This window comes from Dasypus novemcinctus, chromosome 13 (genome assembly GCF_030445035.2).
Source record: "Dasypus novemcinctus isolate mDasNov1 chromosome 13, mDasNov1.1.hap2, whole genome shotgun sequence".
NCBI lineage: Eukaryota > Metazoa > Chordata > Mammalia > Cingulata > Dasypodidae > Dasypus > Dasypus novemcinctus.
Window position 1 is genome coordinate 30,116,791 of NC_080685.1, and position 24,705 is coordinate 30,141,495.

Below are 24,705 nucleotides of genomic sequence, written 5' to 3' on the forward strand. Positions count from 1 at the left end.
CTTAGACCCTAGAGGCGGGCAGGAAGCTTGGCCTTTCAGGGAGTTTATGTAGGTGGAGACAGAAGGGGACAGGTGAGAGGACCCTCTTCCCAGTTCCCTAAGCTATGTGCTTTCTTAAAATAGCAAACCCACAGCTCCCTATCTCTTTCTCCAAGGGCATCTTGTTCATTTTCTCTGCTGCATCCTCAGTCATCCTGGGTAGCAGGATTATTTGAATTCGGTGAGAGAAAAATAGAGGGAGGGAACTCCTGAAGCCCCTCCCTACTCCCGCCCCCCTCGTTCTGGCCCTTCACGCCCCTGTACTAAACGGGCCTCGACCTACTTGTCCTGCGCGCGCTGTTACCGTTTCCCGCGCGGCCTCCTGCCCGGTTCTAGACCTCCCCCCGGGACCTGCCCCAACTCCGTGGCCTCAGCACTCCTCCACTGTCCCGTGCACCACCCTTTCTCCGCACGCACACCCTACCTCGGCAGGACCAGCCCAGGACCAGCCCACCCAGAGACCCTCCTTTTTTCTGGCATCTGCCGCTTCCGCCTCCGGGGCAGAGACTCCGCCCCCGCCCCGTCCCAGTCGTCGTCTCTGCAAGAGGAGCCGGTACACCCTCCGCCAGCTCGGATCTCCGGTTAAGCGAGAAGCTGATTCGTCCTCCCAGTCGGCTTCTTGAGCCCCTGGAACCGTCGCGGCGGCGGGCACAGCAGCACTAAAAGCCGCGAGCACCCCCCGGGCCCGGCTCCGGCCGGGCTCCGACAGCGCGGGCGCGGCTTCAGCACCACGGACAGCGCCTCGCCCGCGGCCCTCCAGCCGGCGGCGCGCCGGAGCCGACCCCGCGGGGCCGCGAGCTATGCCCGCAGCATGGCCCGGCGCTGCGGCCCCGTGGCGCTGCTCCTCAGCTGCGGCCTCCTCGGGCTGTGCCCAGGTAAGAACGGGCACCGGCCGGGTTCCCCCAACCCAGTCAGTGGCCCCAGGCTCGCCGCGCTTTTGCGGAAGGGAGGGACCCCCAGAGGGGGAGGAGCCTGCTGAGGGCGAGGGGAGCCCCCTGGGGGGATGAAGGGAGCGCCTGGGAGACTGAACTGGGAGGAGGAGCTATCCGAAGGCGTACGGGATTCAAGGACGAGCTGGAAACCCGGGCCGTGGTGGTGGGGAGGGGATCTCCCCAGTCTTTCTGGGGTGACAGGAGGGCAGACTCTGACCGCAGAAGAGATACCATTTGGTTTCTCATGAAACATGACCTCAAGAAGTCTATCTGGTTCAGCAGTCCCCTGGTTCCCCATCCTTTCCTGTTCCCCACACTGGACTCCCAAGGCTGGTCAGCAGACAGGGAGGGGAGAGAACTTACTTCTCAACCTCTTGTAGGGTAGGGCAGGAGACCTGGAAGGCAAGCAGCTCTGGCTGGGAAGGCTCACTTGGAGAGGGTGGGCAGGTGTGAGTGCAGAGTTGCGGGAGAGCACAGAAAGCGTCGAGAGGGGCAGGTACGAAGGCTTACATGGGGAGTGGGCTCCCGGGTGTGTGGGGCTTGGGACTAGATAATAGGTCCTGAATCTGAGTTCAGGCAGCCCAGTGCCTTTGGTGAGGATCTGGGGCCTGGGTGAGGAGATGGGTACAGCTGGTCACAAGCGGAGGCACCTAGTGTTATCTGCACACAGAGATGGGTGCTAAAGGGTGTGTGGTGGGACACAAATAACAGTTTCTCCCTTTCACTACCCTCCAAAACACCCACTGGGAGTTCAGGTATCTGCTGGGGGACGCCACCAAGCAGAAATCTTAAGGCTTTGGAACTACCCCGTGAGACCTTGGGGAAAGATCAGGTTTTCACTAATCCTCGCAGCATAGTGCTTAGTCTGGAGGCATCTTTGTGGGGCTCTGTCTGTGCCCCTCGGCTAATGGCCTTAGGTCTTCTTTATGAGGTTCTTCTCCTGGGGCCTCCATGGGTAACCTACGCACTTTGCAGTCTCCTTAGGGATGAAGCAGTGGGAAGCCACAGCTTCCTGGTTGGGCCTGGGTTGCCCCACTTGCCTGGGGAGGGTGGGGTCCTGGGTGGGCTCTCTTTGCCTATTTACTAACCTCCTGCTCAGGGGTCTGGAGTACAGACACAGAGGAGCGGCTGGTGGAGCATCTCCTGGATCCTTCCCGCTACAACAAGCTCATCCGCCCAGCCACCAATGGCTCTGACCTGGTGACGGTACAGCTCATGGTGTCACTGGCCCAGCTCATCAGTGTGGTAAGTAGGGGTCCCCAACTGTTGGCCTAGCTATCCAAGTCAGCTCAGCCAAAATGTGTGCCTGTTTGTGCTTCCTCCCCTGGAGATACCAAGGCTTGGGGAGGCTGGGGAGGGACTGTGGATGTTGGCTTTGGGCCCACAGGCTGGCGGAGGTCCTCTCAGCAGCTTCTCTTCCCTGCAGCACGAGCGGGAGCAGATCATGACCACTAATGTCTGGCTGACCCAGGTGAGTCTCCTCCCACCCACACCCCTGCCTTGCTCTTCCCTCCTCTTTTGCATGTGCTTTCCCCTCTTTAAGTCAGCTCAGGAGAGGCAGAAAAAGTATGGACTTTGGAGTCCTGAACAACTAGATATGAATCTACCACTTACCAGCTTTGGTTTTGGACATGCTAAAATCTCCGAGACTCACTTTCTCATTTGTGAAGTGTGTATTCTAATTAATACCTTGACTTATATGGGCAAATTAAATGAGAAAGATTCCTATGAACCACACTGAAGTTATTGTGGGGAAGAGTTAGCTCTTGAAAGTTTCCTCAGTCTTGTCCCTGTCCTTAGCCTCAAGCCTGTCCCAGGGCAGAGGTCAGTGCTGCCCCCCTCTCTCCTGTCCCCAGGAGTGGGAGGATTATCGCCTTACCTGGAAGCCTGAGGAGTTCGACAACATGAAGAAAGTTCGGCTCCCGTCCAAGCACATCTGGCTCCCAGATGTGGTCCTGTACAACAAGTAGGTGACTCTGTGGCAGTGGGGAGTGGTCAGAGAGGGAAGGCACCTTGGGAAATTAGAGAAATTAGCTCATGGTGGGGAAGGGAAGGGACCTTTCTCTGGCAAATACAGTCAGTGCCCAGACAGGCAAACAGACCAGGCCAGTAAGGCACAGTGTGGATAGCCAGGGTGACTTGGGCCATGGCCAGCCCCTCACAGGCCGTGTTTTGGCCTAGAGTGCAGATACAAGCAAAGACTGACCATCTCCAGTATATAAACTGATTCAAGAGTAGGATTCCCTGCAAGCCTGGGCAGGATCTAAAAACCTTGAGGTCCTGGTTTCTCTTACACGTTCCATCCCCTCTCCTGTAATAATCTCTCTCACTTCCAAGACAAAATTAAAAACAAAAAACCCACCTCCCACCACTGGTGGAACCATACCCTGCTCCCACCTGCCCCTGCCCCCTCCATTGCTCGGGACTCACCGGCCTGCGCGGCTTTCCCACCCGCTCCACTTTCAGGATGCTAACGTGTAGCAGGTGTGTCCTCCCCTCCTTCCTCACCACCCTCCTGACCGAGACACCTCTGCTTCCCACCAGTCTGTCCCCTCCCTTGCTACCCCCCTCTCCACACTCCTGAATGGTTCCTGATTGCCCTCAGACCTGCATCCCCCCATATCTCCCTCTGGCTTCGCTCTCCTTCAACTCGGGGCTGGGCTGGTGGGGGCTGGTGGACCTCTCAGGCCAGGGCCCTGGCTGACTGCCCGTCCTGTGACAGTGCTGACGGCATGTACGAGGTGTCCTTCTATTCCAACGCCGTGGTCTCCTACGACGGCAGCATCTTCTGGCTGCCCCCGGCCATCTACAAGAGCGCCTGCAAGATCGAGGTGAAGCACTTCCCGTTTGACCAGCAGAACTGCACCATGAAGTTCCGCTCGTGGACCTACGACCGCACCGAGATCGACCTAGTGCTCAAGAGTGACGTCGCCAGCCTGGACGACTTCACCCCCAGCGGCGAGTGGGACATCGTGGCTCTGCCGGGCCGGCGCAACGAGAACCCCGACGACTCCACCTACGTGGACATCACGTACGACTTCATCATCCGCCGCAAGCCCCTCTTCTACACCATCAACCTCATCATCCCCTGCGTGCTCATCACCTCGCTGGCCATCCTCGTCTTCTACCTGCCGTCGGACTGCGGCGAGAAGATGACGCTGTGCATCTCCGTGCTGCTGGCGCTCACCGTCTTCCTGCTGCTCATCTCCAAGATCGTGCCGCCCACCTCCCTGGACGTGCCGCTCGTCGGCAAGTACCTCATGTTCACCATGGTGCTCGTCACCTTCTCCATCGTCACCAGCGTCTGCGTGCTCAACGTGCACCACCGCTCGCCCACCACGCACACCATGGCGCCCTGGGTCAAGGTCGTCTTCCTGGAGAAGCTGCCCGCGCTGCTCTTCCTGCAGCCGCCGCGCCACCACGGCGCCCGCCAGCGCCTGCGCCTGCGCCGGCGCCTGCGCGAGCGCGAGGGCGCGGGCGCGCGCTTCCTCCGCGAGCCGCGCGGGGCCGACTCCTGCACGTGCTTCGTCAACCGCGCGTCCGTGCGGGGCGTGGCCGGGGCCTGCGGCGCGGAGCCGGCGCCGGCGGGCGGCGCGGGGCGCGCGCGGGAGCCGTGCGGCTGCGGCCTGGGCGAGGCGGTGGACGGCGTGCGCTTCATCGCGGAGCACATGCGCAGCGAGGACGACGACCAGAGCGTGAGTGCGGCGCGCGGGGGCCGCGGGAGCCAGCCGCTGCGGCCGAGGCGCTGGCGGGAGCGGGCCAAGGCGAGCCGGACCCGAGGCGGGGGGCCCCCGGCTTGGGGTGCTGCTGGGTCGGCTTCCGTGAGGCGCAGGGCCGCCTCCCGAGGACTGGCGTCTAGGGCGCCGTGCCTCAGCCGGGCCACCGTTAGGGTCAGGCGGGTTTGCAGCGCCCGTGACCACGAGCGCCCTGCCCGCCTCCTGCCTTCCCCAATCCTTGGATTCTTCAGCGGCTGCAAGTCCTCTGTGGGCCCCGCCAGGGGCAGAATGGAGGGCAGCAAAGGGTTGGCGCGTGGGTGGATGTTGAAGAGGACAGAGTCCCAAATCAATATTCCTCTTCTGTCCTTCTGGGCCCCAGGGGTGGCCTCGTGGGGGGGCGGGGGCAGGAGAGGGCTCCCTGCACCCGGCTTTTTCTGCTGCAGCTCCCCGGGAGGGGCCTGCTTGAGCCCCCGGCCCGGGCCTGGAGGGGAGGCGCGATGGGCTATCATCTCTCCGTTTCGGGTGCAGTCTCCCGGTAACCTGCCCGTTCCAGGCCGAGACTCAGCTGTTGCCATGGTGACAGGGCAGGTTTCCGCCGGGACCCTGCCATTCCGACTGAGGGGTAAGGAAGGGCGTGAGGGCAGGAGATGGGGCTGGGGCTGGGGCCGGGGAGCGGGTGATGGTCCTGAGAGAGGAGGAGGCAGGCGGGAAGCTGGAGGAGATGGGGACGGGAGCCCCGGAGCCGAAGGTCAAGTAGAGCGTGCGGCAATGCTGGGGCTCGCCTGCTGGGTCACCGTCCCCCCCCTCCCCCCACCTTAGGCCGCTCATTTTTGTGCATTTACTGAACTAGGTGCTGAGGACGCAGTGACCTACTTGGATGCTTCACTGCATCTCAGACTTAACGTGTCCCAGCAGAAGGCTTGCTCTCCATCCCCAGCGGCCCGGCCCTGCCCCAGGCTCCGCGCCTCTCAGGAAATGGCACCACTATCCACCCAGAAGTCCAGACTAAACCACTGGATCCCTCCTCCTTGATCCCTCTCTTTCTCATCTCCACCACCCACATCCTCAGCAAGTTCTGTCCTGTGAGCACAACCTCCAAAATATTTCTCAGTGTCATCCTTTTCTTGCCATCTCCATGCCACCTGCCTGGTTCCAGGCCACCCATTAGCTCTTACCTGAGCCGGGACCGAGTCACCTAAAGTCTCTGCAATTCAGCTCCTTCACTCCATCCAAATAGATAACATCTTCCCACCTCACCTTGTCCCTTCTCCCTCTTGCTCAGGTCACGGCTTATCTGTTTGACTATCCTTAGCATGCCATGCTCTTGCTTGCCACAGGGCCTCTGAACATATGGGTTCTTCTCCTTGGAATGCTCTTTTCCTATTCCTTTTCTATAAAGAAATTATTATTATTGTTTGCCTCTACCATCTGAGAGTAAGTTGCAGGACATTGTGACCATTTATCCCAAACACTTTAGCATGTGTCTCCAAGAACAGGAACATTCTCTTGCATAATGCTGTTCCAGTGATTAAATTCAGGACATTTAGCATCAATACATTTATCTAATATATGATCTATATTCAAATTTTGCCATTTATCCCTGTACTGTCCTTCATAGCATCCCACCACTTTCAAGGCTCTCAGTTTGCATTTAGTTGTCATGTCTTTTCAGTTTTCTTTAATCTCGAACAGTTTCTCAGCTTTCCTTTCACGACATAAACATTTTTGAAGTATCCTTGTTACACACTGGTTCGTGTCCCTTAATCTGGGTTTGTCTGATTTTTCCTTACTTCAACTTATTTCTGACATAGCTGGCTCTTTCTCACTCATCAGATCTTTGCTTAAATGTCACCTCTTCAAAGAGGTCTTCCCAGGCCACACTCTAAAGGATATTTTCCCACCCATTTCTCTACCTCCGTCTTTTGTTTCTTTATAAGCCCCCACTATGTGTCATTACTTCCTTCTTATTTTGTGCCCATCTCCCTCCATAGACTGTAAGCCACAGGATGGATTTATCCTGCTCTCGGCTGTGTCTCCAGCATGTGGCATGGTGCTGGGTAGAGCCGGCACAACTGAGCCATGATGGAGTGACGACTCCGCTTCTTACCAAATGAAGGCGCACGGTTGCCTCTTCCCCGTCTCCCAAGCTGACCTGGCACCGGGTCAATGTGTGTCCAAGGACCCAGCCTCAGGAAGCAGAGCAGGAGGAGAGGGCGCCCTTCCCCTGGGCCCTGTGGCTAGCCCTCAGCCTCGCAGAGGGTTTTCCCTTCCTGCCTCATTTCTTCACAGCCGGGACCCAGGCCTGTCCCTCTGCGGCCTCCGTGCCAAGGCGGTCTGTTGGGTGGGGCTTCCCCTGCAGTCAGATAAAGTGCAAGGCATGCGCAGGCAGCTATTCATTTACTAACTTGCCACCCATTTACTGGGCACGCTGTGCTTCAGATGTCTGGATTACGATGGATCAGACAGAGCTCCTGTAGTTCAGTAGCTTGTGGCTTAGTGTGGGGACAGACATGCGAATCAAAATGACAAGATGGTGCGGTGAAAATACTTTGATGGAGATGTGTATGCAGTGCTGAGGGACATCAGAGGGAGCATTCTGAAACCAGGGATTCATTCTGACTGGAAGTTGAGTGGGGTTAGGGAAGCCTTATTAAGGGGACAACTTTTGATTTGGGTTTTGAAGGATGCATAGGAGTTTACCAGGTAGTGAAAAGGGGGACAAGAATTCTAGACGCAAAGAAAACCCAAAGGCACAGAGCCCTGAAAGGACACACTGGGGTCTGGAAAGGCTGGATTATAGGTTGGGAGAGGCTAGGAGATTGGCTTGTATTTTTCATGTATGGGTCTTGACTCCAGACTTGAGAATTTGGATAGGCCCTGAAGGTAGAGCCACTGGAGGCTTTTTAGCAAGTAAGAGAAGAGCCATGCTTTCGACTGGTGGCTCTGGGATCACTGAGGGAGAGGTGCAGGGCGTGCGTGTGGTGGAGCCTGCTGACACCCAGTCCACCCACGCCCATCCTGGATCATGTGCCTGACACCTGGGCCTCCTCCATCTCCATCCAGGTGAGCGAGGACTGGAAGTACGTTGCCATGGTGATCGACCGCCTGTTCCTCTGGATCTTTGTCTTCGTCTGTGTCTTTGGCACCATCGGCATGTTCCTGCAGCCCCTCTTCCAGAACTACACCACCACGACCCTCCTGCACCCAGACCACTCGGCTCCCGGTTCCAAGTGAGGCCTCCCCAGCACCGTGTCCCTCAGCCCCTCGCCCTCTGCGGCACACCGGGCGGCAGAGGGGTGAGTGAGCGGCCAGGGAGTGGGACCCTGGCCCCACAGACGCGTCCTGTTACTTCACCCGGAGCCCCCCCCACCTCCCCTCACAAAGCTCCCACCGGGAGGCCAGGCCCGCGGCAGCGCGCCTTGGCCGCTCACCTCCCCCTGTGCCACGCCAGGAAGGAGCACTGATGGTGGAGGATGAAGGCCGAGAAGTGGAGAGCCGAGAGGTCAGAGCCTTGCGCGCCGAGGAGACTGTGCGGGGAACGGGCCAAGCAGGGGACAAAAGCATCTGCTGCCTCCAAGCCGTGGGAGGAAGGGGGGCCGGCAGGAGGGGCGGGGGGCCTGGGGGAGGCACGGGGGCTCTGACTCTGCAGGGCCGGCCCCGCGGCGGGGCTCAGAGGGAGGAGCAAGACGGCCGGGGCCAGGGTGACAGTCACCTGTCCCTGCTGGATGGACGCCGCGGGGGCGGGGCCTCGCGGGGCGGGGCCTCCCGTCCAGAGCACCGAGCCCGGCGCAGAGGCACAGTGCGACCCTTGGGGGAGATTTCCGCCGCAGTCCCACGGCCCCCGGCCTCCAAGGGGTCCAGAGGCAAGCTCCAGGCCCCGTTCTGCCCCAAGAAGGGCTCTCTGCACCCCCCGATTGCCTCTCCTTCCCTACTCCCTCCACATCAGGGTGTGAGGGTGGGGTCTCCGCGTGTCAAGTCTTTTGGCGACTGGCCTGGAGCCTGGGCTCCCCCCTCCCGCCGCCCGAGCCGGGTGAGAAGAGCAGGGCCACCGCGGATTCCAGCCCCCGTACAGCTGCGCGGGGACGGGCGGCCTGGGTCTCTGACCCTTCTCCCCGCCCTGAGCCGCCTGGCCGGGGCCCTGCTGCTGCCCCGCTGCGCCTCGCCGCTCGTCTGCAGGAGGTGCACTGGGGGCTTTAGCCGCAAGCGGCCCCGGCCCCGCTGCCCGCCGCAGAGCCGGGTGGGAGGGAGTGGCCGGCGCCCGGCGCCCGCCCTCGAGCGGCCGCAGCCTGCCACGTCAGCGCCGCCCTTGCTTGCGCCCTTCCTGCGCGGCGCCCTCTGCCCCTCCCGCCGGACCTGAGCAGGTCCGAGCAGAACCGCTGGCGCTGCCCGGGCCAGCGCGAGGCCGCCCGCCCCCACTCCCCCTAAGGGACCTCCTGCCGCGCGCGCCGCCCGCCCCCCTGCACGCTTGACTGGCGCTGATTTGTGGTCCCAGCTGTGCTCAGCGCCCGGCGGCAGATGGCAGGTCACAGAGGGGTCGGCCTGCCCAGTGCGCCCGAGGGGCCTGGCCTGGCACGGCCATTCCGCTCTCTGGAGCCCAGCTGGGACTCCCGCTTGCCCAGGCTGGGTGGAGGTGGGCGCGTGGTGCTGATGGGGGCGGGGAGGCGGGGGGGGGGGGGGCGGGGGGGTGCAAAGAGCAGAGAGAGGACGGGGTCACAGAGTCTGGGCTCTGGGGGAGCCGGGAGCTGGGGGAGCAGCTGGAGAGGAACATTCTGGGGACTGCTGGGGAGGGTCTAAAAGGGAGCTTCTCTCTGCAGCCTCCTCAGCAAAGCTTCACTCCATTTCTTGGCAGAGTGCCTGCCCTTGTCCTGCCCCCTCTTCTGGGTGCCCCCCCCATGCCCTGAGACAGGTGTGTGCTTAGGGACCTCAGGCGGTAGAAGAGCACCTTCATTGGGAATTTTTATTTTTTAGGGGGTACCAGGGCTTGAACCCAGGACCTCTATGGGAAGCAGGTGCTCAATCAGTGAGCTACATCTGCTCCCAGTGAGTTGTTTTTTTGTTTTTTGTTCTGTTTGTTTTGTTTTTAGGAAGTATCAGAGATTGAACCTGGGACCTTGTATATGTGAGGCAGGCACCCAACTGTCGAGCTACACCAGCTGCATTGTTGGGATTTGCCACCTGCCAGAGCAGGCTGTCGGCCACCTCTTCTGGGGGCGGTGTGTGTCTGCACCAGGGAAGTGGCCCTCTCATAGCACGAAGAACTGGGAGTTGCCTTTATTATGCGGGGGCTGTCTCAAACTCAGAGCCCAGAGGAAAGTGTCTGGGAACCCAGCACAGCAGCTGGACAGGCTCCTTCCTTCTGGGGGCTAAGGTGGGCTGCTTGCGGTCCTCTCTCCCAGGCTCCTCCCCTGGGCCCCGGGCGGCTGTATGCGCTTTTAGCGGTTCCGTAAGGGGCGGTTGCCTGAGTGAGTCACCAAGCAGTGCTAGAGAGCAGCCACTCCAGCTCCTCGCCGTGGCCCACGTGGTGCATAAGGAGATGCAGGTCCTGAGAGGGTTTGCTGTCTGCCCTGGTGTAAGGAACTCGCGGTGCCTCCTCTGTAGATGGAGGCGACAGAGCTGGCTGAGGACTGCAGCTAGGCAGAGGGGTCACGTACATGGAGGGGTTGACTAGGTGGCATCCCACTGCACAGGGGTCCCTGGGGCAATGCCATTCCCGCCACCTCGGATGCAGCTATTTAGAGACCATCACAGTAAGGGGAGGTGGGGGACAGAGGTGGGCGGAGGTTCCCATTGCACGGGCAGGGCGCTGCCCCGTCAGTGTGGAGCTGGCACCCGCAAGGGCACTTGAAAGCCTTGGGAAGGCAGCTCTTCCACGCTTGGGTCTTCGGTCCTTCCCTCCGCGCCCTCAGGGATGCTCCTTGGCCCCTTTGTGGGGGGCAGGCTTGTCTCTGGAGAGAATCTGGTACCCAGCTCAGAGCTGGGCGAGGCGCTGAGACTACAGGCCTGAGAGAGGTAGAGAAACGGGCATGAACCGCAGGGCAAGGTGGGCTTGGGAAGGCGGGCGGCGAGGAAACGAGGGGCTTAGCTGCCTCAGAGGGCAAGGGCAAGGGCACAGGCGAGCCCATCAGTTTGTCTGAAATGCCGTGTGCACGCCCAAGCGGGCAAGCAGGGGCCGTCTGCTTTTGAAGGTTGGCACTGCAGCGGGGGGGCAGCCGCTGGCAGTGAGGTGCAGAGCTGCTGGAGACGCGAAAGCAGACGAGACACGGGCAGCCCCCAGAGTGGGGACAAGACCGCGTCCCTCTACGGCAAAAGGGCACGCTGTTTGGGGATCTGGGGAGCATTGACCCATGTTTTGCACCCCATTTACTAAGCATCTGCTCTGTGCCAGTTCCTTCATTGTCTTCGTTCCTCAGAAACAATCCTTTGGAGAAAGGGTCCCCATTTTACAGAACAGAAAATGAGGCTCGAAGAGGCCAAGTGGCACCGCTGGTGAGCAGAGCTGGGCCTGGAACCCAAGGCCGACCCCAGAGCACATGCCTTCCCCCCACCCCACGTGGGCGCCACCCGCTCCCCACAGAGCCCTCGCTTTCCCGGGGCCTTCCAGCTAGGCAGGAAGAGCGCTCCTCAGGAGGGAGGGAGGGGGTTTGAGGTGTTCTCCAAATTCACCCCCAAAGCCAGCGTGGACGTGGTTCCAGGTGGCTGCCCCCCCCCACCGGGGCAGAGCTGGGCTGGTGACATCCTTCACTTGGCACTGGTGCTGGCCAGCAGGAAACAGGCGACCTCCTTTTAATAGTCACCAACAGTTGTGAGGCCAGTGTGATGACCACGTGGTGCCCGAGACCTCTAGGTCCAGGGGTCCTTGGGCCGCCCTCCCCTCCCCCGCACTGCCCTTGGCCTCCCTAGTCTGCACTCCTGGGATATTGGCTCTGGGCTAGCCCATCCCCCGCCGGACTCACTAGGAGCTCAAGATTCTTGAAAAGTTGCAAGGTTGCTGCCAACAAGTCTTGTTACTGTTCTCTTTGGGGTAGGGATGGGAACCCTTTCTGAGCAGGGTTGGCAAATACAGGGCAAGGGGAGAAATTGGACTCATGCAAGGTTAACTGATAGTACAAAAAGGCTGCAGTCTGCCCAGAGGCCATGCCAGCGTGCCACGCATTTGCTTTGATCTGGGCCCAAATCCTGGAATGGTGTTAATTTGTGGGCCCCCTGGATGGAATGGACAGCACCTGGGATGGTAAGCTGAGGGAACTCCCCCGTGCTCATGCAGGCAGCCCTGCTTCCCAGGCCACTCAGGAGGTGGCCTGGTGGGAAGGACAGTCCTCTTCTCCCTTCACAGGAGGAGGCTGGGCACGTGCCATAGGCCTTAAGGAAACCGGGCACTTTGTAAAAGCCCTTGGCATGCCCTCGAGGCAGAACGAGGAGCTGCCTGAGAACAGGAGACGCTTGGGGTTCCTGGGGCCACACAGCAGGCAGAGGCTTTATCCCGCACCGTCCTAAACTCAGGTCACCCGGCACTGTGCTTCAGTGGCCTCAATTCTGGTTCTCACTTGATGGGTCCCAAAACACGTCGCCAGTCCTCCTGGCCTCAGGGCCTTCTGTCTAAGGAATGGATGGTGGACAAGGAAGGCAGCCTCACCATTAGGTATTTTATGTCCTCTGGTATATTGTTTCAAATGTTGAAGAGGACGCTTGTAGGAATCCTGGACGAAATTACATTGTTGTGGACAGTGATGCATTCTCTTTGAGAGCAATTTAGGATAGAGACTAATTCTCATGCCACCTATGAAGTACAAAGCAAACGGCTTGTTCCCTTGAGACTATAGCCAGCAAGCGGATTTGGGCCAACGGATAGGGCGTCCGTCTACCACATGGGAGGTCAGAGGTTCAAACCCCGGGCCTCCTTGCCCCGTGTGGAGGTGGCCCATGCGCAGTGCTGATGCGCGCAAGGAGTGCCGTGCCACACAGGGGTGTCCCCCACGTAGGGGAGCCCCATGCACAAGGAGTGCGCCCCGTAAGGAGAGCCGCCCAGCGTGAAAGAAAGTGCAGCCTTCCCAGGAATGGCGCCGCACACACGGAGAGCTGACACAAGATGATGCAACAAAAAAAGACAGATTCCCGTGCTGCTGACAACAACAGAAGCAGACGAAGAACACACAGCAAATGGACACAAAGAACAGACAACTGGGGTGGGGTGGGGAGAAGGGAGAGAAAAAAATAAATCTTAAAAAAAAACACAAGTGGACACAGAACATAGAGCAAGTGGACAGAGAGAGCAGACAACGGGGGGGGGGGGGGGGGGAGAGGGAAGAAAAAAGACTCAAGCCAAGCCAGTCCCGTCTGGGCTGCAACTTAACTCCCAGCCTGCCCAGCCCTGCAGGGAGAAGGCTGAGAGGGGTTAGGGAAGACCTGTGGAATTATTTGTGATCGTCTCACGGGAAGTTTTCCTATTCTAGGGTCTTGAAATCTTGCATACCAAGTCCTTAGGGACAAGGTATTAATGGTGGACTCTGGAGGAGCTGGGGAAGGAACGAAGGGGTGCCTGATGTACCCCCACCCCAGACACGAGCTCACCTGCCCAGGGAGGCCCTTACAGGTGTCTCTCGCAGGCCTGCTCCCCAGGTCCTCAATCAGGACGCCCAGTCCCATGTCCAATCAGGACGCTCTGTCCCCACATCCACCTCTCCCCAAGAAACCAAGCCTTGAGCCTTTCTAACAATTCTGATTATTTTTTTTTATTTAAGAGGAATGTAAATTGTTAGTCACTGATATCGCAGGACACATAAAAGCAGAAATAAAATAAGATGCAGCCATTGTGGTATCCAGCTCCACACTGGCTCTTCCCCCACACTGCTCCTGAAGTCAACAAGACCCCGAAAACAAAGCCCCTTAAAAGTGAGGAAAGGAAACAGCTTCAAAGCAGTGACAATTTTTACAAGTGATTACTCAAAAAATGCACAAGAGCCCAGTTCAGACAAATCAACTACAAAAATCAATTAAAAAAAGGGGGCGGGGGGGGGGAGGCGCATTGAAAACAAAGATTTGAGGAAAAAAGTGAACAAAACAACTCTGGTTGGGAGCTCTGCCAAAGCTTGTCCTGTGCAACTTGAACCGTGTGGAGGACGCAGTGGTGCAGGGCCCAGCACAGGCTCGTTTCCAGTGGACGGGTGGAGCTGAGGGACGCCTTCCTTGCTCTCTTCAGCAGAAAAGAAACTAGGACTTTGCTGGGTAAAACTGGGGGCGGGCGGGACGCGGATCTGAGTGCCCGAGCCAGGGCCCTGCAGGGGACCCTAGTGCCCGGGACAGACCAGAGGGACCGTAGCCCTCAGCAGTCGGGATGGCCCCGAGGCTACAGACCCGAGGGCAGGAGTTTTCTCCTGATGGCTGGGAACCCCAAGAACTCTGTCCCAGGTGGGGGCCGGGGCTGAGTCAGTGTTTTCAGCAGCCAGGGGGCAGCCTTCCCACCCCAGAAGCCAGCTGCCTGTTTCCCCACCAGCTCCTGGGGACGGCCTGGAGTTCTGCAAAGACATCCTTAGTGTAGTTTAAAAACTTAGGTTCTCTTATTTTGGTCAAAAGTAGAGAGGATACAGTAGCCACAAGAATGAAAGTATGCCTGTGGACGTATCTACTGTTGAAGATGGGGGGGGGGGGATTGAACCAGCGAACCGTCTGGGGATGGGGAGGGATGGAGCCTCATCTGAGGGCACGCGGCTCAGCATGCTCACAGATGAAGCAGAAGCGGGCCAGGTCCTGGGGGCAGCAGGGGCTCTAGTTCCCCAGAGCCAGACTCCACCGAGGGGCCAGAGGCTCTGAGCACAGCAGTCAGGCTTCCTTCCCAGTGTCAGGCGCACCTGCCCTCCCACCTCCAGCTACTGCCTTGTTGTGTGTGGACCCTCACATCAGGGGAGAGGGCCTTCAGGTCTGTACTCAACCCACATACCAACTTCAGAGGCCACCTTGCAAAATAAAAGTGCTTGGATAAGTGGAAAAGTATGTCTGAATTTTAAATCCGTGCAATTGTAGTTTATCTGTAGCAGTTGAGAATCAACACCTATGGCATTCTTTTAAAAATTTCTAATTTACCCAAGACCTACTCAACCTCCCTTGGTGTCAATGTCATGAGCAGGACGCCGGGAGGAAGTGATCTGACCCAACATGATTCTCCCCCCTCTTCATCCTGCCAAGTCCTGATTATCTCAGAGGGACGATCTGCCCTCCAGGACGGGTTCTGGGTTTTTCCTACCTGTTGGTTGAGGTCTATGGCCCTGCTCCCCCACTGGTAGGGAAACCCTAGGAGGAGGCGTGGCTGGGAGCCTCGCGATGTGTGCCTGGGAGGGGCTGGTGTCATCCCTGCAGAGGGAAGCTTCCGTTATGGCTTGGCCTACAACTTCAGCCCAGCTGGCTGGTTCTGGATTTCCCTGCTGCTGGGGGAAAGGATACACTTCCCAAGTAGCAGGTTTCCCTACCTCTTGGCCCCTCCCAAGCTGGCTAAAGCGCAAGATCTTTGGCTCACCGAGCAGTTATCTGCAGATTCTGACCACACACTCCCACGGGCAACAGCAATGAATCGACTGCAGTTTTAAACTCCTACCCTTGTACGTGTTTCACCAAAGACCTGAAGGTTGCTTCTTTCCCCTCTTGGTGGTGGGGGGACGACGGACGACTTAATGGCCAGGAAGGCGCCTCAGAAGGGAGGAGGCAGTAGAGGACGCCCGCACAAATCCACCAGCGGCATGACTCACGCAGAGCTGACTGGAACCTAGTCAAGCCCACAAGAAGGCAGGTGGCAAACAAACTTAAAAGCAAATGGAAAAAAAAAAAAACCCCAAATTTAAGAGGAAATCGGCTGCAGGGGCCCTGTGACTGCTTACGCATTGGGTGGAAAGAATCCTTTTTCCTTCCTTTGGGAAAACAGAAGGGCCAGCCCCAGCCGAGCAATCCCAGAGAAAGTGAGATAACTGGGAACGCTAAGCCCTCAGTACCTGCAGTTCTGCTTCCATTTTTAAAAAGGAGGAAAAAGACAAAACAAAACCTTGACCAGTGTTCAGCCTGCCCCTCTCACCTCGGATGAGGCACCCCCAGTCAGGCAGGCACTGGCTCAAACTATACTGGACAGGAATAAAAGTTCTTTTCCTCCTGGGGTTTGCTTATCCAGTTCCCATAGCCCATGTCCTTCAGGCTTTTTTTAAAGTAGTTCTTAGTTGTCTCATAATCATGGGCAGCTTTCTTGGCCTCACCATAGGAGAGTTTAAGTAGGTCCCTGCGGTAACGGACGGAGCAGAGCTTCTTAAATAGAAGAAAAATGTTCTTTTTGGAGACGCGTGACAATTCATTCCGTGGCCTGGGGAAATAAAAGTGATTGTTATCTATTGGGAGCAGAACAGGCGGGGAGCCCAAGGTGGGGAGCCCCTGGGAGGGCAGGGAGCTCTTAAGCTCCAGAGATCGGCAAACGGGGAGGAAGGACGGCTTGGCTTCTACTGTGCTCTCCCGTCACCTTACCCATCCACTGTGCCTCTGGTGCCATCCAGGATCTCCAGGTCATAGCCGTCAGCCAAACACCAGTTGACGCTTGTCTCCTTAGTCTTCCCGGACTGCCTTTTGGAATCATATACGCTGACTCTGCCGACCTAGGAATCCCAGGAGCAATGGGAGAAAGATGGAAACCTTTCAGAAACCAGATTCCAAGCGCAGGGATTCAGGACACAAAGTAAGGAGGGAAGGCAGAGTCACAAGCTTGCCCTCTTATTTAGGATCTGGTTTGGCTATAAGGCCGAGTAAAATCTAGGCATACTAACCCCACCTTGATTCAAAATAAATTCCAGACCCAGAGAAGAAGAGCCCTTGGCATCTACAAGAGGAGGAGAAGTTCTTGGGACACCAACTAAGGCTCCTTCTTGCCCCCATAGTGTACATTTTTGCTTTGCTGACAGGATTGTGTGAAAAGGAGAAAAAGACCAAGGGAAAATGAACAGGGTTTCGCACCTTGGGGTGGTTCACAATGAAGGGATGCTGTAGTCCATCCTCAAATGCACTCCCATCTCTAGTCACACGACAGCAAATAGCACGCGTCAGGTGCCCTTGGCTGAAAAGGTAACCTGGGTACAAAAAAAGTATACACCTGAGTTTGCACCAAGTACTGTTAAGAGTCAGAGGTGTGTGGAGAGCCTGAAGCTACAAAACAAGAGTTGTCAGGACAGAGAAACAGCCCTCTGGTTAGGAAGTACCTTCTGATTATGGCTTCCAAAGATACATATATGTGGAATCATCAATTACTTAAGCACAGTATAGAAGGTTGGAAGTAAGGTCAAGGACTGTGGAGATAAGGGACTGAGACACTGCAGTTTTAAACTGCTGTGTTTCTTTAACTCATCTCAGACTTGCCAGGCCACCCTTTACTTAGGCTTGCAGCCTCAAATGATCTTCCTACTGAAGCAGACTGGACTCTCAGAACCAATTACTCACCACCGATTCAAGCACACTCTGAAAAGGGGAGACATCATGTTAATGCCTGGCAACAAAGCATGCAGCTTGCTGGGCTCTGGGCACTAGAAGGACAGGCTAGTTCTGGCTCCCAATGCAGGTCCCTTACCCAGTGTGACAGATTTGAGATACACAGGCTGCAGGAAGTGGGTCAACAGTGCCCCTTGCAGGCCAAGCACATTCCAGCGGAGGATTTTGTCACTACAGGACATGGTCCGGAGTCTCTCCCCAAGTCGAATTCCATCCCACGTAGGCACGATGTCACTGGACTCCACAGGGATTGTGCCTTCCCCTGTGTTAGAGACTTGGGTCAGACCCACAGGGGCTACTGGAGCGAACTGCTCCTTGCTGTTTCTACTCCTTAGACGTGGGCCTCACTCATTCATTCTTCATGCATTTCAGAGCAACTACTATGCGGAAGCCACTATGCTTGGTGCTGGGAAACAATGGTGAGCAAAACCAAGTAAGATCCTTGTTCTCACAGAAGGCTGAGGAGGGCGAGGGGATAAAAAGGAATGGAACAGATGCTAAGCAAGAAACCCAATACATAGATCAGAATTCTAGATGTCAAGAGAGCTCTGAAGGCTTTAAGCAAGCAATGAGAGGAGAGCAGGGGGAAGCTACTGAGATAAAGGCAGGGATGCTGAGACATGGAGGAGAAGGAGCAGCTGGAGGAAGAGCTTCAGATGGAGAGGACTGCAAAAGCAAAGGCCCTGAGGCAGCCAAGGACAAGGGTGATTGGAGCATTCCTGAGCAAAGGGGAAAAGCACAAGGGATGGAGCTGGGCCTGAGAGCTGGCGGCAGTGGGAAGCCACTAGAGGACTTTTCTTTTCTCTCTCTCTACAACACCTTTGTTGAGATGTGATTTACTTAAACAATTCAGCGGCTGTTAGCATATTTACAGTGTTGTGCTACCATCATCACAATTCTAGAACATTTCATCATCCCCAAAACTCACTCCCCATTTCCCCTCCAGCCTAGCCCCAGGCAACCACTGATTTCCTTTCTGTCTCTGTGGATCTGCTGATTCTAGACATTTCATATGAATGGACTTATACAGTATGCGGGGCGTTTGTGACCCGGCTTCTTTCACTTAGCATAATGTTTCATGAGGTCATCCATGTTGTGACACATATATTTTCAAACAGCTGAATAATATTGCACTGTATGGATATACCACATTTTGATTACCCATTCATCAGATGATGGAAGTTTGGGCTGTTTCTACTTTTTGGTTATTATAAATAATGCTATTATGAACATCTGTTTTTACATGGACAAATGTTCTCATTTCTCTTGGGTAAAACACCTAGGATGAAGTGCTGGGTCCCAAGGTAACCATGTCTTCACCACAGGTAGCTCCTCAGGGCTTAGTTCCTTATCAGGGGATCCCATCCATTCCCATGGCTGTAAATCTATAGGAGGATTTATAGGATGACTCCCCAGTTTTCATTTCCAGCCAGGCTCTCCTGAGTTCCCGATGGATACCTTCTCTACCTCCCATTTGATTTGGATCTCCCAAACTTAACAGATTCAAAATGGAATCTTTTTTTTTTTTAAAGAGGTACTGGGGATTGAACCGTGGACCTGGTACATGTGAAGCAGGCACTCAAACACTGAGCTACACCTGCTCCCCCAAAATGGAATCTTCATCTGCCTGCAGCCCTCCCCTTAACTGGATCTTCTCACTGTAAACTACATCTCATACCCCAACAACTAATGGCAAAAAGTTGGCACATGTGCCCTGGTCCCTGTGGTCAACCAGGGGCCTTGCAGAGCATTTTTGTGGGAAGGAGGGAAGACCTGTGTCACTCACCATTCTCCACCTTGGTGCGGAGCTTGCCTTGTTTGGGATTCTCAAAGACAGGATAGTGGCGGGAATCTGTGCTCTCCTCAGCACGGTCACTGCAGGACTTGTCAAAGAGAGCACCATCTCCACACGGGGCCGTGCTGCAAGAGGCAGAGGAAAACTCACCTGGTGGACACTTCCCACCGATTTCCTGGGGCTCCAAAACAGTCAGATGTGGCAGAAGCAAGAGCTTTTTCTAAGACCTACCTTGGGACACTGGAGGAGAGTAGAAGGGTATGTAAGTCATTCTACACCAGGGCATGCGCCCCAAACACAGTGCTGACAGCGGCCTAGCAAATGGGGTCTGACTGACCAGGCAGGGGAGCATTCAGATACCCAACCCTGGGAGACCATACAGACCTGATATAGAGATGGAATGACACTGTCTTTTTAACTTGGAGCTTTTCTCCTCCCTTAGCAGGCTCGAATATACTATCCTTTGCAGTCTGAGGGTTGTATTTCATTAATTCACTGTAGAGAAACCTATGAAGACAAAGTCTGGTTACAACAGGTTCCACTGTGAGAGCAGCAGTTTCTTTTATACGCTTTTTTTTAAAAGATTTATTTATTTTATTTCTCTCCCCTTCCCACCCTCCACCCCAGTTGTCTGTTCTCTGTGTCTGTTTTGCTGTGTGTTCTTCTTTGCCCGCTTCTGTTGCTGTCAGCGCCACAGGAATCTGTGTTCCTTTTTGTTGCATCATCTTGTTGCGTCAGCTCTCTGTGTGTGCGGTGTCATTCCTGGGCAGGCTGCACTTTCTTTTGTGCTGGGCGGCTCTCTTTACGGGGCGCACTCCTTGCGCGTGGGCTCCCCTACGTGGGGACACCCCTGCGTGGCACGGCACTCCTTGCACGCATCAGCACTGCGCATGGGCCAGCTGCACATGGGTCAAGGAGGCCTGGGGTTTGAACCGTGGACCTTCCATGTGGTAGAGGACCTAACCACTGGGCCAAGTCCGCTTCCCTTATACTCTGACTTTTGAGCCCCAAGCAAGGCAAAGCCTTAATGGGGCAGCCTTTCAGTTTCTTAGGTTGAAAGAGGCACAGGGGGGTGGGGACATCCTCTACGAGCGCCTCAGCCTTTCGTGCAGGAGAGAGAGCCTTCCGGCTCCACCTCTGCGAGGGCTCCCCACTGCGTTGGCTGCAGGGATCCTGCTGCTTCTCCCTAACTGTCTCCCTTCATAAATTAAAGACGCATTGGAAGAGAAAGCTGGCAGGAACAGGGCAGCTGTTTACAGACCCTCCAGTAGAGAGGGAAAGCTGTCTGAGGACCAAGAGGCAGTTCTGTGTTTTTAAAAAGAGTATGAAGCAGAGTTTGCAGAGAAAGGGAGAGCACTTAAAAGACAGGCCAAGTAGGGGACATGCAGCCTGGGCCACGGAGGGGATCGACTCCATAAGACAGGGTCAAATGGACGGGTCCAAAGCAAAGGCAGACACTGCGGGTGGATGACCGGCCTGCTCCAGGGGGGTCCTCAGGCACGTGTCTGAGTTGTGCTCACCTGATGAAGCCTCTTCGGGAGATGATTTCTGCATGGCAGTCGTTGACGGTTTCTCCTTTTAGGCTCAGAGAATCTCCTTTCACACAGCGATTCCCTGGAGAGGGGTTGGGAATAAATGTAATATTTCCAAACGAATGATGACAGAAAGGCTGTTTGCTCTTAAGGTTTGGAGGTGAAACCACTTCAGTTGATCAGATCCCTGACTCCTAGATTCTCTTCCACAGGAAATGAGAACTCACTCCCCACTCTCGATTAACCAGTGAAGATGAACTAGAAGATTCTTTGTGGCCCCCCCAGACCCACTCACACGGACTCCAGGAGGGAATGAGAAGGGCCTGCCTCCAGGCCCCACGGAGGCGGACGCTGGGGGACTGTGTTCAGAGCCCCCTTACCTGTCCCCAAGCTGACCACGACACCGAGGTCTTCAGGGTCTTTCTTCATGATGATGGCAGCCAGGATCTTACGGCCGAGCAAGGAGGGCTGGAAACTGTTGGTGAGCGCGTTGAAGCACCGGTGGCTCAGCATGGCAATCTGGTCGTGGAAGGTGCTGCCAGTGAGAGGAAGCTGTGGGGAGAGGAGGCCACGTCAGGACCAGGGAGCCACGTCTGCACCCACCGTATCTCAGAACGGGCAGGGAGATCACGCTTTGCTTGACTTCGAGACATCTCTTCCCCTCTCACACTCATAGTCCAGCTATATGTACTACTGAGGCCAAGATGAAAGCCTAGGGATAATCCACACGACAGCAAGTTGAGCCAACTCCCCCCAGAGGGGAGAAGCATAGTTCTTCTGAGAACGGCCCCTGCCACTGGGGTTACCTCTGTAAAGCCCATGCGCTCTGCTTTCTCGTTCTCCCCAATCAAGACGCGCAGAGCCGCATCTGCTGCTTCCTGCTTGCCTTGCTTCTTGCTGTGTGCACAGACAGCTGGGAACCAGCGGCCACCAACTTTTGCTTGATAAACAAACCTTTGGGATGAGAGACAGGGGATAAAGATAAGCACCAGGTCAGAAGCACTGTTCAGGGGAAGGGCTCGTTTTGGATAAGATGAGGCCAGGCTTGCAAACATCTAGACCCGTACCTCTCCACAGCTCTGTTTCTGATGCGGCATTTCCCAGACTTTAGTCTTTCGTGAATCACAACATGATTTCTGCTAGATCCAGGTGTCACTTGAATGATTTCTTAATAATTTTCTCTAAATAGACATTTACAATTTTTTTTCATGTCTGACGGGTAATGTGCCAATGTTGTAACAAGGCTGGAGGGAGGCACAACTCACACAAGCACGTGAATACCCATTCATCATGCTTATGAACCACAAAAGGATCTAAATTGACTTTTTAAATATAAACTCCTTTATAAAGGAAACTTTCTATCATGACTGTAATTAGAAGACCAGAATCATCTGCAATAAATCGAAGGTGACAGTAAAAGTGAGTATGATAAAATCATATTAGTAAATCCTAACTAGATACAGTTGCCTGCAAAGGCTCTGGTCCTGCCTTTACTATAAGGAAATACTAGCAAGGATTAGAGGATTTAAGGAAATTGAGCAAAAACGTGGACTTTCTTAACCTGAGCAGAAAGGAGAAGGGAATACCTTCCTCCCCATGGGAGTCACTGTCACTTATGCTCTGACTTTGAGAGTAGCCGGTTCCATTCCTGCACTCACTTCTTCCCCATTAGCTCAAGGGAACTTAACTCGGAGAGGTTACAATGTCGAGGTCTGCCCTACACCAGGGAACCAAGCTTTTCGGAGAAGTTAGTTTTCAATTCCTAGGAGCCCCGAGGTGGACATGGGGGCAGGTGAGGGGATCCCTGGGCCTGTGAACTTGGCTGACAGGGAAGGGCACAAGGGGAGCAGGGCGGTGGGCAACGCTGTGGGCTGGGCCCCTTCCCTTCCTGGCTGGAGACGTCCACACACACAGAGAAGAGCATGCTGGAGAAAATGCTTGGAAATCTAGGAGATAAGGTTTCTAGAATCCTAGCTTTCAACCAGCTACTAATCTACTGGTTGGGGAACTCAGCTTTGGACAATCCAACTGCAAATAACAGAACTTCAGTATCAAGATTTATCACTCAGGTAATAAAAGGAACGACTCTTAATGGGCAACCACACCAAGCTTCTCACTCTTCCAGGACCATCCTAAGCAGCTGAACATCTGCCCTGCTCTCTTTTCCTTGCCACCAGGTTTGTGCAGGCCTGAGGGCTGAAGTTCAGTGGATGAGCAGGAGGGTGACATGAAAACTGGTTGGAAACAGTTTGAATTTTATTTTAATCACAACAGGAACTTGTTGGAAGGACTAGCAGAAAGGTTGGATGTGAGGAGGAGGGGGAATGACAGGAGCCACCGCGATTCCTGGGTTTTGGCTGGAGCAGTTGGGTGGATGTGGTGCTCCTCCTGGAATGGAGAAAGCAGAGGGAGGAACTAGTTTGGAAAGATAAATTTAAGAGTTCTGCTTTGAGCTTGTTAGAGCTGAGATGCCTATTACATAATCAAATAAAGATGTTGAGTTGACAGCTGGATATAGGAATCTGGAGTTTTGGGGAGGGCTGAAAATGAACATCCGGGGGACTTCATCCTGTAGACTGTAGGTATTTAAAGTCATGAGACTAGATGAGGTTATTAAGGAAGAGTGTGGCTAGAGGACACGTCAACACCTAGAGGTCTGGAGGAAGAGGCACTGGCACAGGAGACTGAGGAGTAAGGTCAAGGAAAATCAGAAGAACATGGGATTGCAGAGGCCAAAGGAAGAAAGTGCTAAGAAGGGGAGATCGTTCGGCTGTGTCAAGTGATGCTAAGAGGTAGAACAGTGAGATGGAGGTCGAAAAATGGCAGCGAGGAGGTTACAACTAATCTTGATAAGAGCCTCCGTTTAGTGGAATGCAGGGGACAAAAGCCCAATGGGATGAGTTAAGAAAGTGAAGACGATGATTATAAACAATGCTTTTGAGAGGTCTGGCTGTGAGGGGAGAAATGAGTGGTGTGTAGAGGGAGTTGTGGGGCTCCCATAGGCTGTTGCGGACCATCAACCAGGCAGTGAACAACTGATGCTGAAAGAGAGGGGCAAGGGCTCCAGAAGGAAAGTCCTACAATAAAGGAGAGGTGGGCCGCATGGCCCAGGGATAGGATAGACGCTTCCCTCACACTTGCTGGTATAGATGCGGGAAGGTAGGTGGATTTGGTAGTAGGAAGGTAAGATAGTTCTCAGTTAAGTGATGTTAGGTCATCAGTTAAGAGTGAGAAAGGGGGGAAGTGGACGTGGCTCAACTGACAAGAGTGTCGCCTGCCATATGGGAAGGTCCAGGGTTCGATACCCAGGGCCTCCTGACCCCTGTGGTGAGCTGGCCCATGCGCAGAGCTGCTGCACTCAAGGAGTGCCCTGCCAAACAGGGGCGCCCCTGCGTGGGGGTGCCTCACACACAAGGAGTGCACCCTGCAAGGAGAGCCGCCCCACGTGAAAAAAAAAAAAAAGAGTGAGAAAGGGGATTTCGTGAAAATCTGAAGAAAGTACCAAAGGTTTGAAATGGTTCTCCCAGTGCAGGAAAGAGAAGTTAGTGAAAAAGGTAGCAGGACTGCTGGGAAAGGGGAAGAGCAAAGGAGGTGAGGCAAGTGACACTCCCTCACTTAAAATCCACTGATGCCTTTCCATAGCATTTACGGTGAAAGCAGTAACAGCCTACAAGCCAGAAAGGATCCAGGCTAGCGACATGATGAGTAGAAAGAAAGGAAAACAAGAGGACCCAGCACAATTCACATAAAGGAGGAGACAATGTGTGCTTCTGTATTAGGCAGCCAATAAATGTAGCTACTCATTTAGTATTTCCCCTCCTTCATGAGAGCCTCCTCGGCTGCCCAGGAGACCTGGTCACAGCACCCTCTGTGCGCCCACAGCACGCTCCACTGATGGCACCCTGCAACATGAGCTATGATTATGTGTTTGTTGTATACTAAAGAATCATGTCTTAGATGCTTTCATATCTTCAATCTAGTTCATAGTACATTCTTAAATTCTGAATGAGTGACTGACTTGAAGTCCTAGAACAGTCTTTATAGAGTTTACAGAAGATAAAAAGGAAATGGATAGAATCTACAATCAATATGACTTAGTAAAAGAGCAGCTGGAGGGAGAGTGTGTCTCTTCTTATACAATGGCAAATCCCACTGGCCTAGAATATTCTAAATGCATTCTGCTATAA

General features: G+C 55.1%; 2 protein-coding genes and 1 non-coding gene across 12 annotated transcripts in view; 1 reads left to right on the forward strand and 2 right to left on the reverse strand.

The window, feature by feature from the left end:
* Positions 1-566: 566 nt before the first annotated feature.
* On the forward strand, positions 567-23,980 carry CHRNB2 (cholinergic receptor nicotinic beta 2 subunit). 2 transcript variants are annotated; one of them, XM_071207463.1, is made up of 7 exons: positions 567-914; positions 2,071-2,216; positions 2,398-2,442; positions 2,828-2,937; positions 3,694-4,666; positions 7,751-7,983; positions 20,731-23,980. In XM_071207463.1, exons 1-6 carry the CDS (start codon positions 851-853, stop codon positions 7,919-7,921), a joined length of 1,509 nt encoding a protein of 502 aa, XP_071063564.1. In that variant the 5' UTR covers positions 567-850; the 3' UTR covers positions 7,922-7,983; positions 20,731-23,980. The 2 variants fall into 2 exon arrangements, with proteins under 2 accessions (XP_071063564.1, XP_071063563.1); XM_071207462.1 differs by having other exon boundaries at positions 7,751-8,189; positions 20,731-20,901.
* ADAR (adenosine deaminase RNA specific) overlaps positions 13,391-24,705 on the reverse strand; it is a 45,908-nt gene continuing 34,593 nt past the window's right edge. For 5 of the 9 annotated variants that reach the window (XM_058309760.2, XM_071207461.1, XM_058309758.2 and 2 more), the window contains 9 exons: positions 21,325-21,472; positions 20,899-21,070; positions 20,507-20,600; positions 19,371-19,493; positions 18,978-19,111; positions 17,271-17,453; positions 16,664-16,776; positions 16,181-16,308; positions 13,391-16,022 (listed from right to left, as the gene is read on the reverse strand). In XM_058309760.2, coding sequence (XP_058165743.1) covers positions 15,785-16,022; positions 16,181-16,308; positions 16,664-16,776; positions 17,271-17,453; positions 18,978-19,111; positions 19,371-19,493; positions 20,507-20,600; positions 20,899-21,070; positions 21,325-21,472 — 1,333 coding nt within the window. In that variant the 3' untranslated portion in view covers positions 13,391-15,784. The remainder of the gene's footprint in view (positions 16,023-16,180; positions 16,309-16,663; positions 16,777-17,270; positions 17,454-18,977; positions 19,112-19,370; positions 19,494-20,506; positions 20,601-20,898; positions 21,071-21,324; positions 21,473-24,705) is intronic. The other 4 variants (XM_058309762.2, XM_058309761.1, XM_058309764.1 and 1 more) reach the window with 1 other exon arrangement.
* Positions 21,728-21,831, reverse strand: LOC111759555 (small nucleolar RNA U13). The gene has a single exon (XR_002793501.1). It is a non-coding gene; the product is annotated as a small nucleolar RNA U13 (small nucleolar RNA).